The sequence below is a fragment of the Caretta caretta genome, chromosome 6 (assembly GCF_965140235.1).
Source record: "Caretta caretta isolate rCarCar2 chromosome 6, rCarCar1.hap1, whole genome shotgun sequence".
NCBI lineage: Eukaryota > Metazoa > Chordata > Testudines > Cheloniidae > Caretta > Caretta caretta.
This window is the reverse complement of record NC_134211.1, coordinates 125739582-125750065: the sequence shown is the minus strand read 5'-3', so window position 1 is coordinate 125750065 and position 10484 is coordinate 125739582. Positions and strand designations below refer to the sequence as shown.

Genomic DNA, 10484 nt, shown 5'->3' with positions numbered 1-10484 from the left:
TGATTATGAGCATGCTGTTCCTAACAACCTCACTGTTCTGACGGCCTCTCGTATCACCGCAGGGATCCCGTCAGCGCTACCGGGACACGCTGCAGGGTTAACCCAACTGTCTGCGGTGTATCACTATCACCTGCTCACAGCAGGAGGGAGCCCTGTCTGTGCCCACCAGGGGAAAAACACCTCAGCCATCATCTGCTGACAACACAGGCGCTCCGCTCCGGGCTCCAGGAGCCCTGCTCTTTCCTAGTTCAGGCTAGTAATTTACACACCCACTTTGTTACACTCAAATGCCCAGTCCCTTGTCTTCTGGAAACCCGCAATGCATGCCAATCCGCTGCCTCTGTAGAGGCCGTGCATCCCCAATTCACCGGTGTCACCTCAGTTTAACACTCTCCTTAGCACAAGGCACTTAGATGTGTCTACAGTAAAAATAAATTGAAGTTTATTTAACAGCGTTGGAGGTAGATCAAATAAAAGTAAGTACAGGGGTTTGGAAACATAAGGTTACAGGTAAAAGAAGAACATACAAGGCTATCTTTAGCCTATGCTTATTAACAAGTTCCTTTCCTGTCTAATACGGTATTTCTCACCCAATGGTCAGTCCTTACTGTGCTTGTCCAGCCGAGAAAGTTGGGATCCCCCTCACAGGAGACCCTCCCGCGGGTAGAGTGTCTCCTCCCTAATGGATAATATCTCGTGCCGTCTTCTTCTCCGATACAGCTACAGACTACTGGCGCGTAGCCCGGTGTGTGTGTGTGTGTCCCCTCTGTTCAGAGACTGTCTTGGGGTATTTTGTCTTTGCAAATGCTCAAGCCTGCATCTTGGCCAGACAGTAAACACAGGGCTTGCGTTGGCCCCATGGATATTGAGTGTACTCAGTGCTGACTGCGTCAGTTCTGTGACCTCCCCTGCCTCAGGTGACAAGTTTCACTTCCAGCAGTTTTGGAGCGCAATAGCCTACGTGACATCACTCTGAAATGGTTTCCCGTACGAACATCTCGCAATAGCCACAACGATCAGCTAGTTCTTAGTTTTCGGGAGGGACGCCACAAGACATCCTGCAATGAAACACTGAAAAGACGGTCGGCCACAGGGTAATATATCTGCCTGGGCACGTCTGCACCGTTACCACTGCGGGCTTCCCAGGGGCAGTTTCTGGAAAGGAGGAAGTGGAGAAGTGAGTCCTGCCGGCTCCTGCTTTCTTCCCTCTCCCGTGTGGAGCCCACACACCAGGCCCAGCTCCATTTGCTCCCTGTGCTCTGTGTACGGGGGGATCCTCCCCGGCCCCTCGCCCTGGCTCCTGCTCACACCTGCTTACTGACACACTCGTCCCTTTGTCAATGACACTGATACGCAGGCCTCCTTCCTGGGGTCACAGAGAGCGTAGGAGGTGGCCAGCTGGCCTCTAAGTATCTCCTGCTCCGAACACAGGAAATTCTGTCACTACGGTAAATACCCCCAGTGACTGCACAAGGAAAACCGAAAGACACACGGGGGACCCATGCAGTTCTCTCATAAAAGTCATTTATTAGAACAGCAAACACTTTTCTTTAGTACAGCAGCTGTACGCAGCTAGGATTGCAGTACAGCGTCAACTACGTGTTACAAGTCACTAGAAATCTAATAAGCATCATGAACATCATAAAGAACTGGGAATATAACGACTATGAAAAACGAGTCCACAGTGGCCCGGCAACTGAGTCTCATAAGAAATTAAACAAATAACAGATCAGCGTTGTCCCGCAACACAGCTCTTCTGTAGCTGAGATAAACTAATAGGTTTAAATGAACAAGATAGCACCCATTCAATAAATTAGGTAAACTTAATACTAGAACAACAATATAACAAATAAGAACATTCTAAATAGAATGGTAAGCACTAAAAGGAAATGATTATCTATTTACATATGTCTTTTTGCTGGAACATTATTCCATTAGCTTCCCCTCCCACCCCATCCCCAGTTCAACTAACTATGTTTTTTCAACAAACCCAATTGCTTGGCAAGTTGGCAAATGGTTGGGCAACAAAATGGAATCTTTCTCCAGCCCCTGAAACTAATCTAGAGAGTGTCATCAACCAAAGGAAAGCGTAATAACATGCGGCATGCAGTTTCTTCACTACAGAAACGGTAAAAGTTAACGTTCTGGCATTTAAACACAGTGGTAATCATCTGTCGTTTTTACATGTGACATTTGTCTGAATTACCAGAAAGTTAAGTTTGTGAATGGAAGCAGAATGTAACTCGAGTTGATGTTAGGCACAGGTAGGCATGGCAACAAGCATATTTATTCCTGAGAATGTGAATGCCATGGACTGTGATTCCAACTCTCTCTTTCCTCTTCTTGCTCTGTTCTCTCCTGATCCCCAAGTGATGCTAACCTCAGAACAGAATGAATCCTCTCTACGAAAAAAAGGACACTGTCGGGTGGTTTTTTAAGGCTAGGTTTTCGCTGTAGCTATAAAAAAATAAATGCTAATATCAAAAGGGCCAACTGCAGGCCCTGTGAGATATGGCAGCATTGTGTCAGCTGGCACCGTTATGTAGAGTGCAGATTATAAAGCCACTGAGTGGGTGCAAATGCTTGTATCAAGTCCTCTCGCAAATCCGCACTGCCTTGCAGTGCTTGGGAACAGGAGGATGGTAAACAGCCCGGTCCACCTACTGAGCTAAACAGAAAAGCCTTTGGAAATGATAAATTATAGAACCAGAGCTGATCAATTAACATCTAATTATTCTGCTGAAACCAAGTGATCATCACATCAGAAATGTAATTATCTTCTCAGGCTACCTATCCATCTTAATTACAGTGGTCTGATGAAGCCCTGGCAAATCTCTTGGTATTTAAAAGTAATATCTTTGGGCCAAATCCTGCCCAGGGATGCATTGACTTCAGTGTGAGCCACATCCACGTGTGAGGGAAGAATTTGGCCCTATCTGCTATAATAGATATGATGGTCTCCCAATACTTGATGCATTCCACCTGGCTCTGTATAGACTAACTGGTAATCCAAGACCAATGTCTACAAATATGCTTGAGGGTGCTCTACAAGAAAGGCCACAGGGAAAGTAACATCACCGGAGGTAATTTGACTGGCATCAGAAAATGCTTGCCCACCAAGGGTCCTCCCCCTGCTTCCAAGTCTCTCCTTGGTTTCTTTAGACAGCATCTTTTGTCTGATGTATAACTCAGTCGAAAGTAATTGGAAGGGTTTCACTTGCGACGGCAGCAGCTAAACTGGTCAACAGCAACCACACTGTTATGAGGAAATTAAAAGCCCACATTTAAAAATAATAGCAAATCAAACCAATGACCCAAACCGAAAAGCTGACACAGAGTAACATCTCAGGCTAGCTAGGTACTTTATCAGCCAAAAGAGCTAAACAGCAAAGCAAACACGCACAGTACAGTGCCAGAGAGTCGCCAAGCGGGTTTGCCGTGCGGTCGTGGAGTACAAAGACTGGAGAAGGCCAGTTTCTTCTCTTCTCGCTTTTGTTTCTTTTTTTGGTTTTCCAGTTACCAGCTGACCAAAGATTCCCCGGCTCCTAGGAGGTCTCTTCTTCACAAAGTAAAGCAGCTCTCTTCACTCATCCTGAGAAAAGGCAGCTGGCTTCAGTAGTCTCATCACTGCATGGATGCCCTGGACGTATAGAATTCAGGGACCGGCAAACCAGTGTGGAGAGTCACCTGCAACGACAGCCCTGTTACCAGAGAGCAATCGGCATTCTTACGCACCTGGGGCTAAATCCTGACTTTGCTTACGTGAGTAAGGGGTCTAAACACCACGTGCAAGCAGCACCGTGTGCAGCTGGCGTTCTGCTCTGGCATACAAGCGTGCCCTGGCTGCTCTGCTTGACCAGTGAAACAGGCTACAGGCCACGGCGCATCAGGGCTGTGGCGGACCCGCAGTCCCTGGAGCATGCGTACTGCCATCAGCAGCGCACGTCGCAGGAGCAGTGTGAGAGGAGCAGCACAGAGCGCTCGGCAGGACACGCCTCTGGTGTCATTGTGGAGGTGCACGGGCTCCCTGACTGGACCTGGCTGATAGTGTACAGCTTGCACCGTTCTCATCCCGCGATGATTCAAGCTCTGGTTCCCATCTTTAAAAACCGCCAGTCTTCCAAAACGCCCAGAGGAATCTGCAGCGAGGAAAGGTCCTCGCTGGGATAGAGGGCAGCCAAGTGTATCACTGGGAGCCCTGGGCCCCCGGCCATGCATCCTTCCCCTGTAATATTCATCGTCTCCATGCTTCTCCTCCTTGTCCCCTCGTTTGGTATTCCCTGCTGCTGCCTCATGCCCAGTGGCGTGTTCGCTGCCTGCTCCCCCTTGTACCCGTGGCGCCGAGAACACCAGAGATGCTCTCCTGACATCTCTGGCAGGCCTGTCCTGACACAGTGCCTTTAATTCCCACTCATCTTTCCATCCCCGTGCAGAACCAAGAGCAGGACGCAAGGCAAAGGCCACAGAGCAGGAAAGGCTGGGTGGCACCAGAAGAGCATCACCCACATGTGGTCGGTAATCAGAGGAGCAGGGATCACACGACTGGGTGCACTGAGCTCCAGGAGGAAGGCTCTGTGGGGATGCTGGGTCCCTAGAACAACTGTGGGCTCCAGAAATTCTGCCTGCCTCCCTGCCCTTAGCACCTCTGCTGTGTTCCAAGGCATCACTGGTCACCGCTGGTCTCCGGCAGCAGCAGGTCCCCTGGTACCATTTTCTCTGGGCGGGAATACAGACATGGGAAGGGGCTGTCCCCTCATTGATAACTGAGCAGCTACAGATGCAGCAATTGCGTCAGAACAAGGAGTATGCAATGGAGAGGATTTCAAAGGCACAAAAAGGAATCAGGCGCCCAACTCCCTCACTCCCCTTTGTGTCTGTGACAATCTCTGCAAATACACGGGAGAGAACTTTCTATGCACAGATTTCACTACAGATCCAGGGAATACAGAAGAGCACTTCTCTTTCATCTGTTATGACATGCGTATTAGAGAAACCGATATTTGCTTTTCTCAGGAAAATGATTGACAAAGAAAAGAATTCATCAGTCAACCAGAGAGATGGCCAAACCACTGCTGGATTTCTGTTTAGGGAAAATAACCCATCTGGTTGTTTGAAGGGTTAAAATCCATTGCTGATGTAATAACCTGGTATATGGATTTGTGTACAGGCCCGAAGTCCAGAGTTTGGTCAAGAGGTCAGAGGCGTAGCAATAGCTAAGAGAAAGCAGAATAACCAAAGATAACCTTGCTTTTGCAAAGATATGCCTGGTCAGCAAATGCCAGATGTTGGGGTCAATAATTGTGTCTTATTCAAAGTTGCAAATAGAATAAAGAAGCCCTGTTTCTGTTGTGTTAGTTTCTTCTGTAGGGAGATGTTCTTCCCACACATCCAACCTTGAGTTTATAAAAGGTTCAAACATGCCAGTATAAGATATGGCCTCCTCCCACCTCCCTTTCCCAGGAACCAATGCCTGTCTTAAAACACAAATAAGCAACTTGAAAGACAATCTTTATTGCCATATACTTTCACTGTTTCTTTGTTTTTAACCCTAGATGTGTATCTGTTGGACAATCAAAGGAGCTACTTCATTCCTATGGACCCCAAATTGAATTCAATATATATTCTGTATGAATACATTTATTAAAGTACTAATTAAATGCTAAATGTCAATTTGTTAACTTGAGACCATGGGCGGAGACATTAGGTAACCTTTTGACCATTGGCTACTGTGCTATCATGTCTTGCAGCTAAACCTATCTGGGGGTGTGGAACTGCCTACCCTGTCACTTTCCCTGCCCATGGAAAATCCATATATTCCACTGTAATCAATTGATTGACAGTGTCTCTGAACCTAATAAGCGAGGTGACACTCCGTCAGCGCTGTATGTAAAAAACTCCTATGCTTGACCTCTACTCGGTGTGGATTTATGTCCTCCTTTGTTCTTGTAATTGGCTGACTTACACTCTCAAAACCTATAAGAATTGCCAGTTTTTGTGAGCAGTGTAACAGAGTTTGTAGCTTGCTTTATTGTCTAGATCACTGATATGCATACAACTGTGTAGAGTTGTCCCTTCTCAGATTTATTCTCCTTTCTGCACAGTTTAATTCTCACACTCATCATGGGAAGGAAGCATAACTCATTTCTTTACTTTCAAAATAACGTAGAGGTTTTAGAGTCAAATTTATAAATGAGTTTATCCAAAATAAAGTCTTCTGAATCCTAATAAAGCCATTTGAGTTACTCACACACCTTTGGGGGAAAAGGATAATGAATGTCTTGAGTTTATGAGCAGTACTTTTATCAGCATGTCCTTGGGCTTCTCTATTATTTGGGGATTTTAAACGTTACCTCTTCTATTGATCTGTCAGGAAGCAATGGGGTTTGATAAATATTCTCTTCTCTTGGGACAAAGTAAAGGATGTAGAGATGGGAATTAAACTCATCGAGCAATGGTGCTTGTATATGTATATCACACCCATGTACACATACAAGTACCACAGAGTGTTGAACACACGGTCACGGCTCAATATAAAATCATAATGTTACTGAGGACTGTGTTGCTTAGCAATTTAATAATGGTATTCAGAATAATCACCAGAGTCTCAGATCTCCATAAAATCAGGTTAACGCTGGATCAACTGTGAAGAAAGGGCCAGGCTACGGTTCTTAGAGCCTGTGGGGCACAGAGATGGGGGATGCCCTTTATTCAGGCATAATGCTACCCCAGTAGATGGGAAAAATTCAATCACCAGCTGCATTCGCTCCGCCCCTAGAAAACGGGACGCAAAGGCTCCTCCCAGGGCTGCTCTCCTGCCACTACAGGTATGTTCCTGGGCAGGCTATGCCTACAACCTGCCCAAACAGCATGGTAGTAATGTTTGCACTTCTAGCCAATTCCCCCTTTATGCTCAAGGACCTGATCCAAATCCCACTGAAGTCAATGGGACTCTGATTCATGGGTGCTGGATAGAGCTCATGGCTGCATTGTGTCTCTCTCTCCTGCCGAGGGAAGATTACCTTTGATGTCCATAATATAGTCCCAAATAAATAACGGAACCTACCACGTGGGCACCTCATCAAACTGCCTGAAAGGTCCTGACGTAACCGATTCAAGCTTATTTCTTCCTGGCATCTTCTAGGAAGATTTTAACAAGCCTTTGGCAATGGTGCAGCGCTTAGAGAAGCAAAGGGTGATAAAGTGGGCTGACCAAAACCAGGCTCAGTGAGTGTCTGCCGAGTGAATGAAACCAATAACGCTCTGAAGAGGACAATAAGGGGGATGGAAGCAAATAAAAATTGAGACTAAAAATACCAGAGTAGCTCAGAGCAAGACAAATATTAAACAGTCTTCCAGTCTTCGTTGCAGAGATAGAGTTCGTGAATGGTCAAGAACTCAAAAGAGAGCCTGTGTTTGAAACTGCTGTGTGCGGAACAGGATGTAGAACATCCTTGGTATCACACAAGTGCATTTTAATAACTAGTGCGATTCCTGGAGGATGCTGATAAACTGAGTGGCCAAGCTCCTCTGAGCCAAAGGCAGCGGCACTCCTGTTCTCCTGCCATCCATGGGAGAGAAGAAGTATAAGGAACAAGCTATGCGCTGTCCAAAGGCACATCTTGATGTCAGTGGCTCACCAGTGAGCTGGGTCATTACATTTAATCTTCCAAACTGCCCTGTTCCACAAAGGCTCTCACCCCTTCTAGCAGCTGCTGAGGTTTTTCTTACATTGTTGAGAACGCTCTAGTGGATAAGAATGGTGCTAAATGTACAGAAAGGCAGGAGGAGTTCGCCATCAAGTTCAGATCTTTCATACGCTGCTGTTGTGAAACCGCTTTGACAAAGCACATACCTGCACATTCCTGTTCAGACTGACGGCAGGGAAGAATAGGCCCTCCATGTTCTCAAAAGCCACAGGACCTTGCTGATCTTCGTTGATGGAAAACGTTAGGGTCCTCCTGGTTAAGTCAAGGAGCACTCCAACCGTGGCACCTTTTGTTATTCCCCCTTCGGTCCTGTTGGGGAAAGAGGAAGTCAGATGATGTGCATCACTTAATGCCATCACAGTCCTTGCTACAGAGTTTGTACAGAATGGCTTCCCTGAAATGCACAAAACAACACCCCTGATCAGAGCCGGATTTACACCTTACGCAGCGCTAGGCACAGCATCTTCAGCGCCCCCACGCCTACAGCTGGCCTTTGTGTTCCACAGTTTTAGAGAGGTATGGCGTCCCTAGAACGCTGGCGCCCCTAATTTGAAATCCAGCCCCGTCCCTGATTCCTGGCAGTCTTCAGTGAAACAGTGTAGTCTAAAAACACTTCAAGGGACAAATACACGTGTACACACTAACTGCACAATACTGTAGCCTAGTGATGATGGGCCAGATTCTGCCCCTTAGATACAAACACGGGGCTCCCATTATCTTCAACGGAAGCGTCTGCAGGGAGGTGTGTCTCAGGGCGGAATTGCGCCTCAGAGGACAATCACATAGTTTGCAGAGACTTGGGAAAAAACTGGCTTCTCTGAACTTTTAAAACAGCGGCTCAGCCATTCATAAGGAGTCACCTGGGAAGTCAGTGGGCGTTTGCCAGGCTGAGGAATGAGTATGGATCCCCGAATTTGGCCCAAACTGTGGATTACTGAACCCAGGATAAAAGAAGTAAGGCAACCATTACACAATCAGAGCATCTCTGGGAATCGTACACACTAGTGCCGTAAGACTGTGCCACACGCCAAAGTCTGGTGTTCCACAACACATAACGAACATCACAGTCTATCACCACTTTTAAAATTCTAGTCTGTATAACTACGGAGTCTCACTTTTCACTTACCAGCTGAGGCCCTGATCCAGCTCCCATTGCAGTCAATGCAAAGACTCCCAAACCCGATGGGTAAGTCCCAAGGGCCATAAAATAGCTTTGCACAGTATGGGGAACTCTTGTTCCCATGTTAAGATTGAGAGTAACAATGGACAGCCTAATGGACCCAACTTAATACCATTACACGTTCCTCCACCGTATGGTGCCCGCAGACACTGTCCCTTGTTCCTTTCCCTCTAGGTAAGGAAGGGTCATAGGGAATTATGTGGAGGGAACATGTAGGAGACACAAAAGGGTAACATGCTGTCACTTTAAAAGTACGACAGAGCCACAGGAGCTATGAGATCCCCTCCAGAGTGTATTCTAAGATGGTTGCACATGCCAGTCTCATCTCAAACACAAACACAACCAGAATACTGCTCTGAGCTCAATGCTAATGGCATCCAGGTGGGTCTCACCCACCTACAACCCCCTAGGTTGAGCAGGGCACGTCCATCTACTCATCTGGTCTAGTGGTGGCCAACTGCACTCAATTGTTAACCATACGCTACCAGTGACAGGGCAGAAGAGCCTGTGGGAAGAATGCACTGCTTACAAAATAAGCGTACAATCCTGACACACTGGCCTGCACGGATAAATGGAGACAGAATTTCTACACCTCAGCACAGCACTCCGGATGGTATAAAAGTGATACAGGTTTATTGGCAGGAGTGTGGGATGAGTGCATTACTCACAGGTGGTGAAATGTTCTGCAAGGATAGACGGATGAATGTTCAGAGGACTAGGAAGCAGAGATAGACCAGGATCATTTCATTCTTAGTACAGTAGGTGAAGAGTTCTTGTAGCAGGTACAATACCAAAGATGCCTGAACTGCCCCTAGTTTACGCTAAGCGTAAGGACTTCACTTTAGGCTCTAGGGAGCAAGTCCATTCCCAGTGTACATGTGTGCAGCTGCCATTGAAGAGTGGCTTACATCAGGGGTGAGTTTGGGCCTTGATCTCTGAGAGAAAGACAGTCAGGAGAAGACCTGATTCCAGGGTTTGTGGCATACCTGTTAGTGTGTGAATTGTTGTGCATGAACCAGCTCCGGTTATTGTCCACATACATTGCCCAGGCTTTGTCGTCCTTTCCTAGCATGACATCCTTGAGGACATCAACACGAGCCACACCAAAGGCCGGGTCTGGGTGGTTATCGTAACGATCGATCGACAGCTCCCAATAATGGAGCCCTTTGGAAAAGCCAGTTTTCCCCAGCACAACCCTGTCATCATAGCTGTTACAGGTGACAGTCAGGTTGTCATTGGAAAAGAGGATGTCAGAGTGTGCAGAGCCGGGATCGAACGAAAACCAGGCCACTGGAAATACACAAAGGATAGTGGTTTAGTATGGCTGAAACAACCCAGTCCAGCAACAAAGCCACACAGATGGGATGAGAAGCACCATGCATCACCTTGCAGGAAGGAAGCTCAACCAGCAGTGGGCTTAGGCTGTGCTTATCACTGTTCTCAATGGTAGCAGATGACAGAACGAGGAGTAATGGTCTCAAGTTGCAGTGGGGGAGGTTTAGATTGGATATTAGGAAAAACTTTTTCACTAAGAGGGTGGTGAAACACTGGAATGCGTTACCTAGGGAGGTGGTAGAATCTCCTTCCTTAGAGGTTTT

The 10484-nt window shown here is 46.9% G+C and overlaps 1 protein-coding gene across 14 annotated transcripts in view; it reads right to left on the bottom strand.

Annotated features, from left to right (window-relative positions):
- Positions 1 to 1507: 1507 nt before the first annotated feature.
- Positions 1508 to 10484, bottom strand: part of TRIM9 (tripartite motif containing 9) — a 131090-nt gene continuing 122113 nt past the window's right edge. For 13 of the 14 annotated variants that reach the window (XM_075129998.1, XM_075130001.1, XM_075130003.1 and 10 more), the window contains 3 exons: positions 9873 to 10176; positions 7853 to 8015; positions 1508 to 3687 (listed from right to left, as the gene is read on the bottom strand). In XM_075129998.1, coding sequence (XP_074986099.1) covers positions 3625 to 3687; positions 7853 to 8015; positions 9873 to 10176 — 530 coding nt within the window. In that variant the 3' untranslated portion in view covers positions 1508 to 3624. Of the gene's footprint in view, positions 3688 to 7852; positions 8016 to 9872; positions 10177 to 10484 lie in introns of those variants that run through there. The other variant, XM_075130010.1, reaches the window with a different exon arrangement.